This window comes from Varanus komodoensis, unplaced genomic scaffold (genome assembly GCF_004798865.1).
Source record: "Varanus komodoensis strain SLA01 unplaced genomic scaffold, ASM479886v1 scaffold85, whole genome shotgun sequence".
Taxonomy (NCBI): Eukaryota; Metazoa; Chordata; class Lepidosauria; order Squamata; family Varanidae; genus Varanus; species Varanus komodoensis.
In genome coordinates, this window is record NW_025336543.1 from 1,808,145 (window position 1) to 1,831,408 (window position 23,264).

General features: G+C 41.6%; 1 protein-coding gene across 1 annotated transcript in view; it reads right to left on the reverse strand.

The window, feature by feature from the left end:
• The window catches only part of B4GALNT3 (beta-1,4-N-acetyl-galactosaminyltransferase 3), an 86,012-nt gene that overhangs the window by 2,985 nt on the left and 59,763 nt on the right, over positions 1 to 23,264 (reverse strand). The window contains exons 6-19 of the mRNA XM_044416985.1: positions 21,499 to 21,589; positions 19,747 to 19,847; positions 15,933 to 16,000; positions 15,161 to 15,239; positions 12,881 to 12,947; positions 12,050 to 12,193; positions 11,101 to 11,210; positions 10,098 to 10,198; positions 8,877 to 8,956; positions 6,835 to 7,843; positions 4,946 to 5,238; positions 3,953 to 4,106; positions 1,887 to 1,959; positions 396 to 549 (exon numbers count right to left, since the gene is read on the reverse strand). Coding sequence (XP_044272920.1) covers positions 396 to 549; positions 1,887 to 1,959; positions 3,953 to 4,106; positions 4,946 to 5,238; positions 6,835 to 7,843; positions 8,877 to 8,956; positions 10,098 to 10,198; positions 11,101 to 11,210; positions 12,050 to 12,193; positions 12,881 to 12,947; positions 15,161 to 15,239; positions 15,933 to 16,000; positions 19,747 to 19,847; positions 21,499 to 21,589 — 2,524 coding nt within the window. The remainder of the gene's footprint in view (positions 1 to 395; positions 550 to 1,886; positions 1,960 to 3,952; positions 4,107 to 4,945; positions 5,239 to 6,834; positions 7,844 to 8,876; positions 8,957 to 10,097; positions 10,199 to 11,100; positions 11,211 to 12,049; positions 12,194 to 12,880; positions 12,948 to 15,160; positions 15,240 to 15,932; positions 16,001 to 19,746; positions 19,848 to 21,498; positions 21,590 to 23,264) is intronic.

Here is a 23,264-nt window from a genome sequence, read left to right on the forward strand (position 1 = left end):
GAGCCAAGTAGTATCTCTTCAGCAGCCACATATGGTCCACCAGCCCCACACCCATGGTGTTTAGGACAAAAAGGAACATATGCAACCCAGTTGTCCTTGGCAAATGTTAAATATGGTAAAATTTGCACTTTGGAGTTTGTAGATTTACCTGTGTTAGGACATATGGTCTGTAACAGTGAGCCTTTTACTGCTAAAGATGAAGCTGAACTAGATAGGAATGCAGGCCTGAGAAGCAGGTCACCTCAGTCCTGCACCTTCTGATGTATGAAGCCGCTGTTTCCACAATTTCCATGAGGCCAGACTATGGGCAGTTCAATGTCAAGTTGATAACAAAGGAGAATTATCTCCAGAAAGTATCTGCTTTCTACAGGAGCCTTCTGCCCAGAATTCCTCACCTTCAGGCCGTTGTGGAGATGCACCACACTGCAGCCTCATAACCATGGGTGCAAAAGCCATTTTCCCTTCCACACAATGCTTCCGAATGGAGTCAATGATCCCCGCTGGGAAATGGATGTGCAGATCACATAGGAAAACGATGCTGTGAAGATCCTGTAAGCAGAGACACAGAACTATCAGATTGCTGTCTCCACAGTTCATAATATTTGAGAGAGGCATGCTTGCAATGTGAGGAAGGGCTTGCAAAAACACCCGTGAAAACACAAATGGACACAGAACCACAGCATTCCAACAGGAATGCATAATTAGTGTGGTACCTCTTGCTTTAAGAGGATACCCTGTTGTGAAGATAATGACTGTAGTTTGGTTTCTCTCAGCTATTTGAAAAAGCTAATCATTTTTCCAGGCTGGCCTTAAAGAAGACGTACTGGCCAGTCATGCCGGTTCCTGCTTTTTCTCATACATGGTACTAGGCTCCATCTGTCTTTCAAAACCAGACTCAAAACCTTCCACTCACTTCCTTTGATCTTAGGGCCAATTTTAGATTTTTCCCTTTGTGGCCAGGGCTTGCTAACCACATATGTCAGCCAGCTCCCACCTCCTTTGCTGCAGTTACTTTTGGGTGGAGCAGCTAGAGAAATTTCCACCCATGCAAAGGATCTCACACCCATATATAAAACATACCTGGCAGATACCCTACGTAATGTTTTTGTGAAAGCTTACATGAAACTTTCTTTATGCACCTACTTTAATATCTAGCTAGGGAAGTTTAACTCGGGCATTTAACCCAAATCTAATATCCTGTCATTCATCCATTGTCCTATGCTCAGAACTATTTCACCTTTCTTTCTAAAAGCCATCTATATATTATTTCCACTCACCCAAACCTTCCACACTAAAAACAACCAGCTTGTTTAGGCTTTGCTCATAGGATTTGTCTTCTTTGAGGAAAAGTGTGCTGTAAGAGCAATTATGCCATTTGCCAGAGATTGCTCCAAGTATAGTGCCTCTACTGAATCTAAAGTCCTGCTGCAACTTTCTCCTCCAAGGCAGAATAGGAGGAGGAATGGCAATTTCATTCCTCACTCCCATGTTGTTACATAAAACTATTTCTCACATTAAACAGAAGCAGGGACAGAATTCATCTATGGCAGGAAGAGAGCTGGCACAGATCAGCAGCTGCTTTGGGAGCAGGTCTGGGGCCAAGGAAGCTGTGACACCACAGTCTTTCTCCACACAACCACTGGCCCATCCCTGGCCTGCCTTCTACCCCCTTACCATGCAACACTGGAGCTCTATGTTGGAGAGGTAAGGAATGGTGGAGGGGTCTGTCAGACTTCTCTCTGCCCTCACAAGGGGAGGTCTGATGGATACTATAGCCCTGGGACAACATCCCAGGAACCAGAGCATTGCAGCCAAAAATGTGGAGCTTTTTTCATCATACATAACAACTTTCTGCAGCTGGGATGCCCCAGTCCACTGCTGCTCACCTTCACAAGGTCTATCCCAGCTTGCAAGCCCGCAGAGCGCTCAAAATTCCCTGATAGACGCAAGTACTGATACCTGAAGAGAAGTCAGACAAGAACTAGGTTATAGTTTTCTAACAAAACAAAGCTGCTAATTAGGAGAGGAAGACAGGGTGAACCCACTCCAGCATGCCTTGCTCCAGGAGAAAGCCTCTCCTTCCTGCCACTAGCTATCATTGGCTATCAGGAGGAGAAGCAGCAGCCCTCCCATTTGTCCACAAAATTTGTGGCCAAGGGCTGTAATCCTTGACTGAAAGAGATCCATAAATTTAATTCTATGGGATAGGAGAAATACACTTAAAATGAATATAAAATGTCAAGTTTTATGTAGTATTTCTTTATTTATACCTGGAAATATTTCCACAAGCTTAATGCTTTGTTTCATATTTTATGGGGTCCTCTCCACAATGAGCATCCTTAAAATAGATACTGTGCTTCCATCAGCTGTAGCAACTAGAGAGCTTTAGCATGAATTTTCATGTTAGCTGCAATTCAACTTATTTTCATATGCAAGATTAACTTTATGGGGAAATCCGGATTTAAAGACTGGCAAGAAAATATTAATTTTGAAGACTTTGCCAGACAGGCTGATTTTTACTTTAGGTCAGCTTGTCCATCCTGATAAATTTTTGCCATTTTTGGCTTTGCATACTTAATAAAAAATGTCCAGCTAAAGCTGCATGAATGGCAAAACAGGCAACTGAAACATTTGTTAGGATCTAAGTTTAATCCTGCTGCTTCTACAGCTTCAAAGACACCTGTGTTATTGGTAGTATTGCCTGAAGATGACCAGGAGCAGGGTTAGAGTCACTCCTGCCTACCATTTATGTCTAAATGTATCTATTTTGGGTGATTAAAATGATGCGCACGGTCTCAACCAAGAATGTAGTAATGAACTGGAGCACCCCATTTGGCCCAATCAATGGCATGCTTCTACAGGGTCATGGATCTTGGGCTATGATTAATTCAGCAAAAATTGATGTTCTGAGTATATTGCACACCATAACTTCTCTTTGATAAGGCCTTGATTTACAGCTGTTGGGAGTTGTAATGCTGCTAATACTTCTCTTCTTCATGTTTGGCAATGTACAGTGGTACCTTGCTTTTGGGAGGAGGTAATTATTTGGATAAATCTTGTGATGGAAAGTTCTTTACAATCTGATGGTACAGTTCTTTATTATGTCCTTTAGAATTATCCAGTCATGTCTTGAAATTTAATGCAGGGTCAATATAAATGGATTTTTTGTACCCCTTTGACATCTAAAAGACTAATACTGCAACATGGGAAAGATCAATGGCCATGTGAAATAACACAGTAGGTGAAGGATTTAATAAAGCTTTCCATTTTTCAATAGGGATTTTTTAGGCATAATCAAAGGATAAATATATGGCTATCTGAACTGCTTTTTTGAAGTTTATGCATAATTAATTTTAATAAAGGCAACATGCTGAGTTATGCAGCCATAACTAGTGTTATGGATCTTTCTAAATCTTAGCCAAAAAAGTTGCAACGTTTTAATTTATTTTATTCTTTTTCACTTTCTAGAGTTTTTTTTTTTTTTTTGGTAACATGCAATAAAAATAAATTTAAAAACTAGTATTAACTGCTGATCAAGCTAACAATAGTCATTGCTCATCCCAGGTCTGAACTTAGTTTGAACATGAACCTAGTCAGTTCTAACTGCAGTTAAAACTGCTGCACTTTTCTAAGAACAGTAGGCTATTTTATGGGTGTGGTATTAAGCAGGGCTAGGCTAACTAGGATTCCTGTTTAACTCAGTATCTTTAAATTGTGACTACATCCTGACTTAAACAAAACAAAAAAAAAACACCTTTTCAGGCTGGCTAGCAATAGCAGCTGTTTAAACCCAGCATAGGAAATTTGTACTTCAGAAGGGAGGGGTGATGGAAAAGGAACACCCAGCTCTATTCACATCACTAACTGCTTTACCAGAAAGGAATATCATGACTGCATTAGTGACCAATGTAGCTGTTTGTAGCTGTGTTTAATATAAGAAATATACTTCTACCTGTGCAATTTGGATCTTTTCAGAGCCTTTTCTACGTCCATGTCATCACTGCTGTAGTCCGTGATGATGACATTGAAGTTGGGATCCTTAGTAACTCGAAACAGCTCCTCCATGTCAGAAATAAACTGCAGCACCCAGCGTGCCTGGTTTTTCACTGATTGACAGAAGCACAAAGGGGAAGATGAGAATATGAGGAAAGCTGGTTCTGATAAAGAGGCAATATATACTTTCTGGTTTTACTTCCAACTCAAAATAGGGCTGCAGGGGCTGCAGTTGGATGGTGTAAGTTTATGGCAGAACACATATATGTATATGGTTAATTATTCTTTGCAAATATTCTATAGATCAAGGTACAAAAGAGAAGTGAATAAAGTACTGAAATGGTTAGCTCTAGACCTTGACTAAGCAGTGGTTGTTGTCCAACCCTACACTGAATCATTAGTCGGCCATCTGCACATAGTCCATGCAGGGACATTTGCCCAGGGCTTTCTATGCACACAGACTTCAAAATTAGGTACCAAAGACTCAAATTCTACAAGAAAAGCCAAGAGCCAATTATCCCAATAAAGTGAGTTTGCATGATTTATCATGCATAATTTATTCTGCTCTTTTCTTAATAAAATCTGCAAACATTATTCTGATCTTGCTTGTTATGGGTAGCTGTTTACAAGAAGCTACACCTGCTGATCACTACACATTTCCTTCAGGAACCCCTTTTGCGCGTAACATTCAAGGGCACATGATGTATCCACCTTGCTGAAACTAAGCAGGTCTAGGTCTGCTTAGTACATGGGTGGGATCAGGAACCCTGCAACGGATGAATGGCGGGGTATAAATATGATAAATAAATAAGTAAAAGATGCCTTGCAACTGTAAGGAAGGTATAATACAAAGAAGTGCATTTGCCAAATTTTCCCATTCTCTTATTGCTCTGATAGTATCCAAAATGTTTAGCTGATCATAAAGTTACCAGCTTCCCACCCCTCCACTTACCGGGCACGATGAAATGAACAACAGCACGGTGATTCCAGGAAAAGGCCGATGGCCAGCACAAGGCTAGCTCATTAGCACTGGCCATCAGGTGACGCTGGTGGCCCCAGGCCAAGTCCTTCATAATCTTCTCTTCCTCACTATGGACTCCATGCCAGTTCCGTGCGAAGATGTACTCTGAGATTCGGACAAGCCTCTTTCCCCGATCCAAGAGCTCCAGCTCCAGAAGATAACGGCTGCCCCGCATGTGGTCCTGCCGCTTCTCTATGTTCATGATGCGCCGCAGGTGGAATCGCCTGCAATTGGTAATGGTATAATTGTGCACTAGCACCAGCATGTCTTACCTAGCAAAAGTCCCCAGAGCAGATGCATGTTAAACCCTGCAAGGGCCGCAGAGCACTTTTGCCTGATTCGTTATGCTTTCCAGTGCAAATGATCAGTCCATACCTCATCAGTGGTGCCATCCCAGTCCTTCCACAAATATGCCTACAGACCACTTCTTCACCCAAAGATATAGCAAGCTGCATGACATGCTGAGGCCTCTTCTGCCTCCCCATAATGTCTAGCTAATACACCTGCCAGGGAGGAACAATCCTACACTGTTCATGAGGCAGCCAGGAGGATGACAGGTCAACTGAAAGTCGGGAAACAGGAGAGGAAGGAACACACTGGTGTGACGGGTAAAGGCTGAGCCCACCACTCAGCAGGTTAGCCAGGTCCCATGACTGCTGATCCCTTGCCTTCCAACAACTTTTCAGGCCTGACGATTTCCCACGGTAGAAGTGCAGAAATTCTTCTGGCCCAGGGGATGAATTCTATTTCTGAGAAGTTCTCTGGCTAAAATACCATCATATTTTATCTTAAAGCTTTTACTGTGAGCAACCAAGCTGTAAGAGTATTTTAGAAAAAGGAAAATACTCCACAAGATACAGTAAAAGGGGGTATGGCTACCTGGGAAACTTGGAAAGCCTGACTGGGACCCCAGGCTGGTTGGAATGGGCCCCCAGGTCAGGGTTTCCAGAGATTCCACACCCCAATCCAAGGGCAAAAGTTATGACTTTTGAGTAAGCATTAACATGTTTGTTCCTTTCCTGCTGTGTCACCATTACATACTTGTCAAAGCCTTCAACCCCACCCTCAGCTTCTGGGCTAGTTAAGCACTAGGCCAGTTTGCTGGGAAGATCGAGCCTGAAGCAGCTTAAGATCAACACCTGGCTTTAAGAGCTTGTAGTTCTCTCCTCATTTTATGCAGGGATGGGCAATGCTCAGGGGCCAGTTTCCTGACTTCCTGGGAGCTGACCCTTACTATCACATTACTACTGAATTTGCCACCATTCAGCAAATAGTATCCTTTTAAACAACATACACTAAGAACATACTTTTGCTTTAAAATAAGCCAAACTTCCCCCTTAGCCCCTGGGTCATTTCCCCCAATTGTCATACAGCCATGGTTTAGCAGCCAATTCAGTGGTGGGCAAGCGGCATGGGGTGGGGTGGGGTGGGGTGGGGGTGGGGTCACAAAATTAGCTGAATGGTGGCAGATGTGGCCTGTGAGCTACAGATTGCTTGCCCTTGAGCTAGTGGTACTGGTGATGTACAGTGCACCGTTTTGCAAGTTAGACATCATGGCTGCAGGTTTACTCTGTTGGTCTTGATGTGACTGACTGGCAAAACCCCAAAATAAGGATCAGAGAAAGTGGAAGCTCACAACAGCAAATGCATCCAAAATGTTCTTGAAGCAATGAAGAGGGAATTTCAACAATCACATCAAGGGAACTTCTAGGTACCAAGTGTCCGAAATATAAATCTTACTATATATGTGCATATGTATACTGTGCTACAGTTCCTCCCCTGAGTAAAGCACAGAGAGGGACTGCAAGATACTTTCTTACCCTTTGTTCTTCTGGTTGAGTTTCTTTAGGAATACTCGAGTGACCTCCAATGCTTCCTTCTCTTTCAAGAGCAGGTTCCCAGAAGTGTTGCAGTTCAGGTCAATCCAGTCCGATCGCAACAACTGGAAATCCACATTATTTGTCTTGAAAGTTTGCTCCCAGTTTACTAACTGGTCAAATACAGGCATATAATCAAAGCTCTCTTCCTCTTCACCTGCCTCTTTGTCCTCCTCAACCACTGCCACCTGTTCTTCCTCCTCCTCCTCCTCTTGTACTACTGGCTGAGTAGGATCAGTTCTGACAGGCTGCTGGGAATCCAGGTCCACCCTTCCCAAGATGACATTTGCAGTGTCTGCTGCCTTATGCCTAGCTATATATGAATCTACTTGGTTAAGCCACTGGTCCTCATGAACTGGCTGCTCTTGGTGGGTTGGATTTCTAGCTCCTTTGCCAAGTACCTGGGATTGTCTCTTTGACTTTGTGTTGTATAATGATGGGTCCTTGTTTCTGTTTGCATTAAAATCTAATTGATCAGCAACAATTTCTTTGTCCTTTGTCCTTCCAGCTGAATTCCTGTATCTGGTGTGATTTTGTTCCCCAGACACTTTGGGCCTTTTGTTCACATGCAAGGGCTCATCTGCCAGTCTTCTCTGTGGTGCCGATAGCACCTGTACATTCCTGCCATATTGATGAGAGTTTCTGGAGCTTTCTTTGAGTCTACCTTTCAGAGGTGGGCTCCTCATTTGCAAATTTCCTTCTGTGTGGTTTTCATTGTTCCTCTGATCAACTGAAGTCATTTTCTGCTGTTTAGCTTCTTTGCTTTGTGTATTTTCTCTGGTAACTGACAAGAGAGTCCGATGCTTTTGCGGAGAATAATCATGAACATTTGCATTTTCCACAGCCACAAAGGAATCTTTTTCAGACTTTGGTCTGGTGTAATTTAATAGAGGAATGGCGTCCTCTGTTTCTGGGTCTGCATACTGGGCATCATCCAAATTGTCTTCATAACCTGAAAATATTATATCTTACACTTTGTCATGGTGTCTCCAAACCACTTTTCCATTTCTTTTCTGCAGAATTTATTTCTTAAGGGAATAAGTGGGGTGGGGGGGGGGCAGACACCAACCCTGAGTATATTCATAATGAGCAATGAATACACTATAACACCACTATCAGCGCTTCTGGAAAAAAAATACCCATTACCAGCCTAGGAATGGGGGAAGACATGTGTTCAGTTCTTATTTTAATGCAAGTCTGACCAATATGTACTGTGCAAAGCAATTACTGAACTGAAGTTATCCTTTTATATTAGCATTTTTCAAAATTTTATGACACGATTCCCTGACTAAAAAGGCATACAAAGTGTGTATATTAGGGAAAGGTGAGCACAAAAATGCATGGATCACTAACAATAATTATCATATTAGAAGATATTGGTTACAGAATGAGTATGCTATGGTATTAGGATAAATGTTTAAAAATATTTTAAAAACAGAAACCAAAATGGAAAGATCCTTCTATCTCTGCACTAGCATTCTTCTTCTCTCTCCCTAGCTATGTATGTGAGAGCCATACTGCACAGTCCCCAAACTTTTCTCAATACTCTCTGGGGAATCTGTGATTGAACCACTCAGCTTTTTAAAAGCCTTATTTAAAGACTGAAATGCAGCTGCAGGGGCTGTCAGTTTGCATGCAGCAGTAGTTGGGGTCAAGGTGTAGGCAGAATGTTTTAACCCTTTCTTTCTGTGCATTTTCCCCAGTCTAAATTGACCTGACACTAGCTCTATGTTCTCTGCAGGTGAAAAATACAGGCATCATGAGGTTTTCCTCCATCATCTATGAACAGGGAAGACAGGCTTCCACATGAATTAAGCAACTTGTTCAAATCTGCCAAATGTCTCATTATGCTTTACATTCTTTGTCACAGACAAGGAACCACCTCCTCAGATTTAATCCATTGCAGGCTTCCTGTTTCTTACTGGACAGCCATAAAGCAAAAGGAGAGCGGCCTCATCCTTCCACAGCTGCTAGAATATGCATACCTGGCACTTTTGTTGTTTCTTCAGAATCAAGATTTTTCCACTTTGGTCGGTCCATTTCCATATACTTGGAAAATCCAAATCTATGGGAGTTAAAAAAGAAATCTAAGCATGAGAATTGTTCCAGCTGAACTTACCTGCATTTAATATTCCTCTCCTACTCTGCCTGACATCTCTTCTGGATGTCAGCTTCTGGAGATGCTTTTATGCAATCAGCAGAATCAAGTGATAAGGGTTTCTTTCATCTGGACTGCAGATGAAGTCTACATGTTTATACCTTCCTCTTGGCTACAGCAACCTGCATGTAGAAAAGATTCTCACAAATGTCTTGGCTTTACCCCTTCTCCCTGAAAAGCTTTTATGGGCAGAGAGGTTTTTTTAAAAAGGGGGAGCACTCAAGCATGTCACCTACCAGCTGCAGCCTGAGAGTGGCATAATACAGGAAAACTTTTACGGTTTGATTCTGCTAAGTGTAAACATGGGCCTTCAGTCCTGTTACAGCATTTTGCTTTGACTCCTTGCATTTCTCCTCGACTTCGCTGCAACACAGGAAGCTAGCCATATCTGTTCAGATACCCGAGTGGATCTATACCCACCATCATCATGTGTAAAGTCATTGAGAAAGACAACTGCAGAAGTACCTTTCTCATCAGACTATGCTACACCGCTTTGAAATTCCAACATATTGGGTTCTTCTTGGGAGCAGTACAGGCTGGTACATATGTAGGGGCTGCGTAACAGGAGAGGAGGGTGACTTCAGTAGAAAACCTGCACTGGAGGTTGGACCATTGGGAGGGAGGGTGTGAGGTGGGATGGGGAAAAACTTGTTGTTGAGTTTTCTCTCTCTGAAACAATACAGGCAGGAGGGAGGGGGAATAAAAGCAGCTTCAGCAACAGGCTGGATGGGGAGGTAACAGCTGTGGATGTGACCCAAACTCCTGACTAGGGAATTAGAAAGAAGAGGGGCTGTTATGCAGCAAGGGTCACAGCTGCTTCAGAGAGTGGGGGCACAGAGAAAGAGGAACATTCCACAGGTTCACTAGGCCCAAACTATTCCAAACCACTTTTGGTTAGATTCTGACTATACCCTACAAGGCTCAGCGCAGAGCTGAAGCTGGGCCCCGACAAATACATCTTTTAAGCAGCAATCCCATCTCCTAAAATTAAGCCACGTTTTCCACTTACAAATTAACAGAGTTCCATTATCTAGAAGGATGATTTTACCTCTCTAGGTAATAGGAGTTCTCCTGGTAAAAGCATTTGTTGTGTGTCTCCATGTGGCTCAGACGACTGTAGTCATTGGGATATACAAAGGACAAATGAACCTAGAAGGAACAAGATAAAACCATCACTAAAAAGATCTGTAGGATTAGTTTTGACATCCAAAGGTGCCCCAGGATTATACCTCAAGGTTGTTATCCAAAAATCAATAAGCTTTCCTCAGATCTATTTTCACGCTAAATGCTGACTAATTGTGTACGTGGATTGAATTCTGAAATACAGTCTGTTTTGCATACCAAGGAAAGCAAAGATACTACTAATTATGCAGTCAAGTATCCAAAAACAGCAGCAGCAGCAACAAAAAGCAGAAGCACATCCACCCCTATTAATTTAGGGGATCAATCTCCTCATTTGGTTTTGTTTAGTGTAAGCCATCTTCACTTGGGAAGAGACTTAATCTTTAATTATAGGACTCTTTTAAACCCTTTATATCTATCACTGAAACCAGCAGCACATGAAGAAGGCTGCTGCTGTGGGCTAACCTGAACCTGAGCCGTCTTTGTTACTGAGATGTGTTTCTGCACTCCCCATATGACACTGAGATCTGAGGTAGCATCTGGCCCACCACAGAGACTTATGCTACAATCCTATATACTGCTACCTGTAATTAAGCCCCACTGAAAATCAAAGGGATTTGCTCTGAGCAGACCTATATGTGGTGGTGCTGCCATTCTTTAATTTTATTTGCATATGGAGCAGCAAATCTGAATTCTGTCTTCAAGAAAACAGGAACTAAAAAAGATCACTTTCCAAGTAATCTTGAATATGGGCCTCAACCTCCAAAGTTTACACCCAGATACTTAACCCCCCCCCCCATGCATGCAGCTTGGTCAATTAACACTGTCCCCCGCCCAATACAGTAGCAGCAATAATTGTATCACTATTGTATCACTGCTCTTTCTTAATGACAAAGCCATCCCTTATCATAAAATACAATGGAACTTACAAACTGAAGACCTTGATAGCGTCCTAGTGGGAATCCACTGACCAGGTAGCTTGGTTTGTATGGGCAATCAGGAAGAATCTTCCGTATCTGTGCCTTACTTATGAGAGGCACTGACAGAGACACAAAAACAGAAATAAAAAAAAGACGTTGCAAAAGAAGATCTGTTCCAAGTTGGCATCTCGAACAGATTTAAAAAAAAAAAAAAACAAACACACCCAAAACCCTGTGGAGGCCATTTCTAATTATACCATTTTGTCTACTGCAATTGTGAATATGAAAATCTCTTCATAGACAAATTTACCCTTCTACTCTTTCCTCACTAATGATCTGTTAGGATAATTTGGCAAAGTATGATGTAGCTGTTTCTTTTTGGAAAGATCTTTAAGAAACTATATCCTATCACAGGTATGGGTTACTGGCAACCCATGGACTGGATCCAGGACTCAAAGCAATTTTAACCAGTCCTTTGTATCTGCATTAAAACAAAACAAAAAACCTCAAAGAATGTAGAAGATAGAGCAAGGGCATATAAAACATTTTTAAAAAAACAGCAACAAGGTCAAGTCAGAAATGATACACTCAACAGCATGGTAACTCTTGAAATGAATGCTTGTCCACATACACCTTGGCAAAGACAAGAGTGACATCACTGAAAATACACTAGATTCTCAGGGCAATGCCCACCTTTGGGCAACATACACACCAGTCTCTGTGCAAAACTAAATGACAACCAACAAGATGGTGGTTGAGTGGAAGGTTTTAAAGGAAGGTGGCAAAAGGAGGTAAATGGCTTTTTTAAAAGGAAGTTACTTTGCCTCATCAAGGTGAGATACTCTGCCCAGAATTTCACTTGTTGGTGAAATGCACATTCAATTTAGAGATTAGAAAGGCCCCCAAAGATACACAAGATATTGCATGATGCATTCTGGCAGTAAACTATGCTGCTTACATTTGTAAATGGTGTCTCGAGGGTCAGGCTTCAGCATATCTGCAGGGTGTTCCATTAGAATCTCACTGTGTGGAATCCGGCTTTTACGAGTTGCCAGTGTTTGCGGGATATGATCAACCTCATCCATTTTGAAGAGTGTTTCATCTAATTAACAGGAAGAAGACATTGGAATTTATTTCCTTTTTTGTACATCTGCATAATTCTGGCAAGGTCTGCCACATGTTACCAGAAAATATTAAGGAATGTCACAACTCCAAGATAAGTCCCTTATTTTGAAATGCTGAACAGGCCACCTAAACTGAATTACACATTTCCTTAAATTACAATAAAGCCCCATTTCACAGGCCTTCTTATTTTAATACAGATATGAGTGCTAATATTTATATGACCACCCAGCAACACATGTTCTATTGGCAGCGTACAGGACAAGAAGTAAAATACAGTATTATAACCGTAAGTTCACAATTTTAAAACATTTTAAAATTTCCACTGCTGAAAGGATAGAAGGCACCAAGCAAGCTATTCCACAGTAAGCTATTCCACCAAGATGGCACTTCCTCTGTGAGCCACCCTGCTCTTCTCATTTGACAAGGGCGTATGGATCAGAACCTCTCAGGAGGGACTTAAAAGGTCTGGTGCATACATCCAGAGGAAGAATGTTTCTTTCTCTCAAACTCAGTGTATCCTGATACCCACTGCTATGAGCAACATAGCCTTATTGCAGATAGAGGCAGAGCACTTCTGAGGATCTGAAGGAAGGAAGGCAGGCAGGCAGGCAGGCCAAGACCAGTCCATTTGGTGGTATTAACTCTGTAATTGGAAGATACTTACTAGCATAAAGAGAGAGGAACGGAGAGTCGATAACTACAAATTTGGACTCAGGGTCATTTAGCTTCCACTAAAAGGAAAAAAAAATACATGCAAAATGTAAACATCTGTCAATTAGGAAAGGGGGCAGGCTTGAGAAGCTAGTAACCCACCATGACAAGTGCAGATCATTGCTTAATACTATGGCCCATCAGATCCCAACGAACACAGAAAAACCAAGAGGTTTACTGAGTTTAGGCTGCTGGTGAGCTGCATTTGGCTTCCCTGATATAATTTATACCATCCTGATCTTCAAACTCAAGGAACCCTTCCCAATAGCAGGTCTTGTTCATAAATTACATTGTGAGTGATGCTGACAATGCCCCTTCAAAAGGCAATGAAACCCAAAAAGTGAATGGGTATAGCCATCAAATACATCATTTGGGAGTATATAATACTATTTATTTATTTATCATTTTTATACTGCCAAATAGCCAAGTCTCTGCAAGTAGTTAACAAAAGTAAAAAACAAAAACAAACCTACACAAACAAAAATCAGCATAAAACAACAAAACCACAGCAATTACGATTGAATCAGCATAGCACAGCAGTAGTACAGGATGAAATGCAATAGTAAAAAAAAGTTAACAAGTTAAATTGTTAAAATTTTGGGAAAATAAAAAGATCTTAACCTGGTACTGAAAAGAATACGAAGTAGGTACCGGGAGCACCTCTCTGGGGAGGTGCTTGTTCTACAGCCAGGATACTGCAACTGAAAAGGCCCTCCTCTTGGTAGCCACTCACCTCACTTCTTTTGGAAAGGGCTCTTGGAGAAGGACCCCCCAAAGATTTCTTTCTTTCTTTATTTATTAAAACATTTCTGTGCAGCCCCCATCGCAACAAAGCCTCGGGGCAGCTCACAACAAAAACAAACAAAATCATACAAAAATTTATACACTAAAAATATTAAAACCCGGTGCATCTCGGCTTAAAATTTTTTAAAAATCCAACATAATAAATTAACACTTAAGTTTTAAATAAAAAGGTCTTAGCCTGGCGCCGAAAAACAAATAACGACGGCGCCAGGCGGACCTCTCTGGGGAGCGCATTCCATAGATTGGGTGCCACCGCAGAGAAAGTCCTCCTCCGGGTACTCACCCTCCTAATATCATTCACAGAGGGTTCCCGGAGAAGGGCATCTGTTGCTGATCTCAAGATGACCTCAGGACATATAGGACAAAGTGTTCCTTCAGATCACCTGGCTCCAAGCTGTTTAGGGCTTTGAATATTAGTACCAGCATTCTGAATCAGGCCTGGACTTCAAATGGCAGCTAGTGCAGCTGGAAGAAGACTGGCATAATATGTTCCCATGGCCCAGTTTCCATTAACAGTTTTGCTGGCCTGTTTTGGATCAACAGATGTTTCCAGACCATGTTAGGAGTGCTTTAATTACAGCCTTTTTTAGAGAGGCTGGCATAACTCCCTCTCTTAAGGAGACATTTACAGTCTCCTGGACGTAAGCAAAAATCCCTTCCTTAACTGTTGTAATGAGCCATGAGGGACAAGGGTTGGGTACACAGGTGGTGGGCTAGACTTGACCAAACTTCTTGTCCAAAATAACAGAAGCTCATCCAATAAAACTGGACCAGACGGTGCTCTGGATTAGTCTATGCACAGGAAAAAGTAGCTATACTGCAGTTTGTGAAATATGATAAATATGACTCCTTCATCTTTTCCGCTGTACAAGGCCAGCCCAAGAGATTTGGCAGCCTGTGGAGAAAGGGGATTTTGCAGCCTGGGTGCCCCTTCCCCATTCTATCAACAAAAGCTAGCTGGATTGGCAACTGAATCTTATTTCAAGACTAGTCTCCTCCACCATGCTGTCTTCCACCACGAGTGTAGTTCAGGGGCCCTAGAATGGGTTGTATTGCATATATAACACAATGTCCCCCCACAAGGCTGTGGTGTTCTGAAGAAACAGCCAGGAGGCTGCCACAGCTGGCCCCAGTATCTACTGCCTGGGGTAACCCCCCTCCCCACCACCTGACAGCAGGCAGCTGCTGCCAGTAAACGGGTCAGTGTTTTGGTACATGCAATGGTTGCTCCATCAACATACTCAAAAGATGGGGAAAATACTAGTGCCACAATTCATATATTATGATCAACATGCCTTTTCCTGGAGAGAATCACCAGCTGACATCCTAACAGGAAATTATCCTAACAGGAAAGTACAGAGTGATCTTCAGGCCAAGACTCTGCCTGAGGAAGTCAAATAAATAGATCATTGCTAGTACACGCACTTACTGCCACTTCTACATGGTCTGTTCCTTTGTCATCTTGTTTGTGTAACATCTCAAAGTAGTACCTGTTTGCAGCTGACAACCTAGAAGAAGGAAGACAGGGTAGGGCAGAGGAAAAGCCTATGTCGGTTGCTTTAAATACAGATTATTTTTTCCCAGCTAATGTGATCATAGATGCTCAAGCAGCCATTGCATTTTGGATACCTTTTTTGCCAAAGTGAAAACAAGCATTCTTCAAGCGCATCATTCCAGCTAAGGAATCTAGTCAGTGCTTTTGATAGTTTTCATGATTTCTGGGAAATCTACATTAAGTCAGGCAATCAGGTGCCACTCACTCATATTCTACAACCGCGTACATACTGAAAAAAATATTATGGGGAGAAACCCAGGGTTGATGGCCATCTTTCAAATGATCAAGCTCTCACACAGTAATTTATCTATGCATGGACAACACTGATTGTGTGAAACCATACTTGAAACCTGCATCCCGGGGACCAGTGTATCTCCAGGAAATACCAGCACTTGCCACCAGGGAGCACTCTGCAATTATTTTAAATGGTACAGTCCAAGATATATTGATCAGGAGGAAGGATGTTTTCATCCTTGCAAACAGTTTGAAATCACAATGTTCTAAAAGATATTTTTAACGATGTGAAGATTAACAAGCGCAACAACACATGCAGACTGTGCGGAAGACAGGGTGAGAAGCTCTCTTGGCTGACACCTACAAGGTTGCTGAGCAATAGAGAAGAAGGAACAAAGGTTGATTCACTCACTTCACTGGCTTTGACTTCTGGCTCCTGAATTTCCCAAACTCTCCGGGTGCTGTCCACTCATTCCCAGTCTATTATGAAAACAGAAAATATTCCCTTTACATGATGCCTCTTTCACACGGCACCACAACATGCTTGCTGGCTTACTGAGCAGTTGTATGCATCTGGCCCCTCCTATCAATCCAAAGTTTCAGTGACTATTTAAAGAATCTAATGCCATTGTGTGCTGCTATTTTTAGTCATTACTGAACCTTGGGATAGAACAATATCTGTTACAGCCCAAAGTTGAGAATAGGAGAGGGAAAGGTGGCAAGTATCCTAAATGTGGTGTGGGAAGGTGAGGGGCAGAGCCCTGCAAGCTGTTACAGTGGGATTCCTGCCCAGCATGTAGCTGGAAGATCTAAAGCTTAGTTGATCTTTCTCAGCAACTTCAACAAGGACAGAAGAGTCTGCTTCATAGTAAGCCTGAGTGGATATTTGGAGTGGTTAGGCAGTGCAGAAACTAGCCTGCAAAAGAAGGCAAGGAACTTTATCTTACATATTGTCCTCCTCTTGTTATTAGTGCTGTCAAGCTGTCAATGCACTGAGCTTTGCATAGTAGCCAAGAATTTGTTTAGCCCTTTGTTTAACTAAAGAAATCATGCTTTCCATGGATGATGCAGGATGCTCAGGAATAAGATATATGAAAACTTTTACCATGTGTATGAGAATTCCTTCCAGTTTGATATTGATTATTAACATTTACTCTGGCTACATTTACAACACAGTGGCCTTGTTAGCCTAATTTAGCCACCTCATGAAGGTTATTTTACCAACAAGGGATGTCACACCATGCCGCCACATTTGCACAGCACCCATGGGCATCTAGCCTGCCATGGTTTGTTGTATCACACAACCCAGGTAGCAGGGTGTGCTTGAGGATTAGACAAACCCCAAATAGCCCGTGGATGGTTTTGGATTATTTGAGGGCTGTCTGTCCCATTCAAAAAATGAAATTGGAACAGTCTGGCAGGATTTGTTCTCGAGAAAAACCCACGAGGGTTTCTAGTACTCACTGCATTGTTTACAAGGTGTTTGCAGACTGACTGCTTTATAATCTGCTCCAGAATTTTCTCAGGGATTGATGACTGACTGATTACCCCATGGGTTGTAGCCTGTGAAGCAGGTAAGTAACCCAGCTTAATTAAACCACGGTGGCCTGCTTTAATCTCCAATGTGAACCATTTCCCTGATTACCACCCCCCTGCCCCTGGATACAGCTTGTCATGTTGTACAAACCTGGCTAACATGGCTTGCCTAAGGGGAAAACAACCCTCAAATAGCCACTGACCTGTTATTTAAGGTTAGTTTCCTCTTCCAGAAGCTGTGTTGCCCTGCGTTCAGATGGCACAAACTGTGCCCAAGTGAGTTATTAGGCTAATGCTGCCTGGAACTGCCAATTTAAACAAGCCATCAGGCTTAGTTAAGCCACAGCAGTTTGTAGAATCTGACTCAATCTGAACCATACTTTAGTACCACAGGAATAAATAAATATATTAAAATCCCAGTAAGTGATAATGGTGACCTACTAATAAAACAATACGACTGTATTCACAACACAATACATTGTGACCTAAGTCCCAAACATTTCTGCAGGCCTATGCTGTATTTGATGACTTTAGACAATAGGGGTATATGTGCTACATAGTTTTTCTCACCTGATTTTTATATTTCCCATTTTGGGTACCCAAGTGATCAGAGAGAAATGTTCAGACATTACAGAACTCTGAAACTTTGGTCCCTGCAGTAGACCCATCTAATCCTCAATGTATTCTGGATGTTATTGTTATCAAGTGTCAAGTTGTCTTCAACCTATGGCAATCCTATGAATAAAAGCCCTCAAAACATCCTGTTGAGCTCAAGGCTGTGGCTTCCTTTATGGATTCAATCCATCTCATATTTTGTCCTCTACCTTTGATTTTACCTAACATGATTGTCCTCTCCAGTGAGTCTTGTCTTCTCATGATGTGCCCAAAGTATGGCAGTCTCAGTTATGTCATTTTTGCTTCTAGGAAAAGTTCTGGCTTGATTTGCTCTTTTTCACCTTTCTGCCAATCCAGGGTATTTGCAAAGCTCCTCTTCAGCACCATGTTTAAAACATCAATTTTCTTCTTGTTGGCTTTCTTCTCTGTCCAGTTTTCACACCCATACATTGAATGAATAGTTTGGATGAATTTGACCTTGGTCTCCAGTAAAATGTCCTTCCACTTGATGACCTTTTCTAGTTCCTTCATTGCTGCCTCAAGTCTCAGTCTTCTTTGAATTTATTGGCTGTAGTCTCCCTTTCAATTGATTGTTGAGCCAAGGCATATGAAATCTCTCACAATTTCAATTTCTTCATTATTAACAATAAAGTTCTGTAATTCTGCAGACATGATTTTTTGTTTTCTTAATATTCGGCTGCAGTTCTGCTTTTGTAATTTCTTTTTTCACTTTAATCAGGAGTCATTTCAAGTCATTGCTGCTCTCTGTCAGTAGTATGGTGATATCTGCATATCTTCAGTGAGTCATATTTCTTCTGCCAATTTTCACTCCCTTTTTTGGTTTTAACCCAGCTTTCTTTATGATATGTTCTGTGTACAGATTGAACAGATAGGGAGCTAAAATACATTCTTGTCTGGAACTTTGGTGTATAGGGAGCCATTCTATTTCTCCATGTTCAGTCCTAATTGTAGTTTCTTATATGTGATACAGGTTATGTATTAGGACAATCAAATGCTGAGGCACACCCATTTCTTCAGGACCATCCATAGCTTCTCTTGATCCACACAGTTAAAGGCTTTGTTGCCATCTATAAAGCATAGAGTGATCTTTTTCTGAAATTCTTTAGTGTACTCCAGAAGCTGACATATACTTACAATATGATCTCTGGTGCCGCTTCCTGTTTTGAATCCAGCTTGAACGTTTGACTACGTCATATAGGGTAGTATTTTTTGTTGTCTCAGTCTGAATATCACTCTCCTTGCATGGGAGATTAATGCAATGGTCCTATGGTTGCTGCACTCATTTGCAGCTTCTTTCGTGGAGACTGAAATATATATTGAACATTTCCAGTGCATAGGCCATTGCTTTGTTTTCCATATCTGACGACATAGTTTTGTTCAGATTTGGACTGATTCATTTTCTGCACCTTGAAATAGTTATACTGGTGTCCTATCCACTCAATGTGTTTTATTCTTTGTGTTTTCAGACCAGCTTCACTTTGCTTTATAGTATTGCAGGCTCTTCTTCAGAGAATTCTACTGCAAAGGAGTTTATGATCCTTTCATCTCTTCTCTAGTTTGTCTGTATATTCTTTCCACCTTCTCCTTATTTTCTCCTGGACAGGTAGCATTTCTACTCAAGATCTGAATTTCCCTTTGATTTCTTAGACCTTCTGGAAGACTTCTCTTGTTTTTCCTCTTCTGTTGCTTTCTGCTATTTCTTTGCACTGGTCACTGTAATAGTTCTTTTTGTCTCTACATGATAGTTGCTGAAAAGTTGGATTCACCTGCATAAAAGTTTTCTGGAATACTATTGAAGAATTTCATTATAGATGAGAGTGTTCTTAATGGCAAATAACTAAAATAACATGAACAGAAAGGTAAAGGAGCAGAGTTACTCATATGCCATTTTTATTGAAAATAATTAAAATGAAGTTAACAGCAAGGTGACAGGACAGAGCTTCTGATATACAACTTTGCAGTAGGTACTGTAAGACAAGAATAGTTTATTTCCCTTCTTGTGTCACGTGTATATGATAATATCAAATGAAAAAATAAGAAAGCACATACTGTACCTTGCCTACAGAGGCCAGTAGATGCAGGTCTGAGATGTTCTTGCTAGGACTCAACCAGAATTCTGCATTGTCATCAGCAGCAATGGCAAACTGAAACTCACCTAGGAAAAGAATCCTGGGATTAACTAGAACATTAAGAAGTGCTGATAAGAAGAGACACCATGGCTTTCTAGTGTAATCAGGGCCAGCCCTACTGTTGGGGGGTCTAAGTCAGTTGTTTAAGGCAAAAGATTTTGGTTGACCTGAAAGGATGGCAAACTGTTCTTTGTTTTTATCGTATTATTATTGTTGAAGATCCTCCCAGTAATTATGGGATTGGCAGTGCCTGTCTTCAGGTCCTATGCAACTTGACTTGGGCGGATGAGGGGCAACAGTTGCTGTTCTGCCTCAGGCAACAAAATGTCTCAGACCAGCACAGATTCTAACAGTGGACAAACCTTAATCTCTCCTGGTGAAATGGGGGAGATCTGGATAGCTGAATTCCAGCACCTTAAACCTGTAGTGCAGTGAAATAGGAACACAAGAGAACATTCTGCAGAAATTTAGGTGTTTTCCTTCCCCTACCAATTCCCTTTCCTCCATCCAGGAAATCATCTGCCACATCTACAACAAGGAACCTGAATGTGCAGTACTGCAACACTGCTTAGTTTTATACCACATCTACCCTACAAGCCTAAACTGGTTTAATGATCATGACTGTATCCTTCCCATTGCAAAACATGCCATGGATGATAGTTTTGAGGTTGATGAGAAGTTTGTTACAGATCTCTAGATATTTTCATAATCCATAGGATTCCTTGAAAGGAAACTACAGCAATCAAGCCAGTTTAAGCTTGTGATGTATTGCTGGTTTTATGTTAGATCCAACACGCAAAAACCCCATACTGTCTTGATGTACTAACTGGATTGATTTCTGTGCTTTATATCTAGCCTGTCTACCAAAACATTCTAGATAAAAGAACTTTGTCTACATTTGGCTTCAGGAAGACTCCCTCCTGCAGACTCCTTCTTGCCTTCAAACAGTCTGGACTTTGATTTGCTGAGGAGTGTATAAACAAGTAAAGTAAACAAAAACAAAGCCCAGTCACACCAGGGCAATAATGTAGAAAGAAGTAACAGATGTAAAAAAAATAGAGAACACTATATAAGTGTTCAGAGACCTGGGACTTTTAGAAATACAAATCTAGAATCAGACTAAGATGATAGGATGTATATTTTATAATTCCTTTCCTACATAAAGCCTCAAGCAGACTAGTATTTTTCCTTCCAGAAATTGCCTTGCCAGACTAGTAAAACTCCTAAGGTGGACTAAATTGAGCTCAACCGAGGACATTCCAAAAGGCCTGGATCAAGGAATGGATTTGCCACAAATATTACACCCATTGGCCAAAATTAAACACTTGAGTTCAGTGGTGGAGATTCACGTATATGATGAGCCTTCCCACTGAAATCAGTGTAACATTTTATTTATTTATTTATTTATTTATTTATTAATTAAAAGCTTTTCTATCCTGTCCCCTACAGAAACACCTCGGGGCAGCTTACAATAAAAGCAGGCAACTTTATACAGGACTACCCAGAAGTAAGCCCTTTGAGTTCAATGGGAGTTACTATGTACAGGACTATGGTTTTAAAGTGTTTAGCTTGGTTAGGTAGCTAGTTTTGAGAGACTGACAGTGTTGTGTGCAAGATTACATTGTCCCATTCTCATCAGTTTTCTTATTATTGGACTTCATTTTAGTCACCCCTTACCATCACTGAATGGATGCAGATACCCAAATATGCGTAAGCCATAGTTTTTCCATTGTGGAGATACTGCCAGTTTCTTCAAAGTGGTCCTTGTCTGAAAGGGCAAGGAAAGAGGAAACTCATTTATTAAACTGAACTGGAGGAAGATAAAGAAGGGAGGATGTCATGATCTGCAATATGGGTCACTGTACAAGAGGCTGTGGGACCAGGATCACAGATACACCTGTAGGTTTATGCAAGGACTGGAGCCAGTGTAATCATGCACCACTGCTGGTGCTCTGGAAGGCTCTACAAAAGGATTCCCTGTGCTGGTCAGCTTTGTCGAGTACCACAGGTTTCTGTGGTGTTCCTGATCCTGTGGCTAATTTTGATTTTGACGGTGCCTTGTCTCCTGTCAGTTCCTGCTTCTGCCCTCACCTTCAGCCTAATAGTGCTTTGCCAGGCATCTGCTCCTTGTCTTCTCTAATCTTGCCTTGCTCTAGACCCTCCTTTGCCTTACTGTAATCTGGCTCATTTCAACTCTGGACCTTGCATTGCCTTCAATTCTGACATATCTTGTTGGTATATGACCTTTGCCTGTATCTAGCTTTGCCTTTGGTTCTGCCATGCCTAGGGAGCCAGCATGATGTGGTTGTTAGAGTACTGGACAGGGAACATGGGAGATATGGATTCTAGTCTCCACTTGGCCACTTGGTGAATTTGAGCCAGTCATTCTCAGCCTAATCTACCTTGAAGGGTTATTGCTGTTGTGAGAATAAAACGAAGTAGAAGAGGTCGAGGTAAGTTGCCTTTGGTTCCTCACAGGAGGAAAAAAGAGGGATATTTTAAAAAGTCTTGCTTGTATCCAATCCTTGTTGTCTCTTGACTGTGCCTTCATTCTGGACCTGCCATGACTTCTTAGTATCTGATCCTTGCCTGGTTTGGACTTCTTTCACCTTTGGTTGTGCCATTCTTTGTTGGTACTTGATCCCAGTCTGTTCCCGACTCTGCTTTTGCTTCTGGACCTGTGATGTCTTGTTGGCATCTGACTTCATTCCTGGTTCTGCCTTTACCTTTGGACTTGCCATTCCTTGCTGGATCTCTGGCCTGTTTATCCTGACTCCACCTTTGCTTCCTGCATTCCCCTAAGACCTCCATCACCCTTGGTCATGGTGTTCCAACCACAGAACTTGCCACCTGCATCCCAGACCTAACAGAAAGTCCACAGTTCAACATGCACCTGCTTTGCATGCTGGTCTTGGGTTCAATCCCCAGAATCTTCAGGTGGGATGAAGAAAGAATCCTGCTGAAACCCTGAAAGTTACTGCCAGTCAATATTGACAATACTGGGTAAGATGAAACAGTGATTTGACTGGATATGAGGCAGCTTTCTATGGGATGCCCAACTCAGTGCCTGTGGGCATCTGCAAACACCTTTTAAAAATACACATTCATGAATTCATATGTAATACATACAACTTCCTAGTAATTATACAGGGACTTCAACAGATGTGGTGTACATCTGAAATAAGTATCCATTTGAATTATACATGAACTGTAGATACACCACCCATTCAAAATACTGTGTGGTAAGGTCCTAAATCTACTGCACTGTAGGAAGTAAGTTGCTGTAACATCAGTCTCTGAGAAGTCAAAAGATGCAGAAAATCCATTTGTCCTTTGCAAATTTCCATGAAGCAGGTGAATAACTAAGGGAGTGTGGTCATGAGTGGATATCAAAGATTATTCCAGTGCAAAATGTCCTTGTGTAATTCCTCTTGTCCCAAACA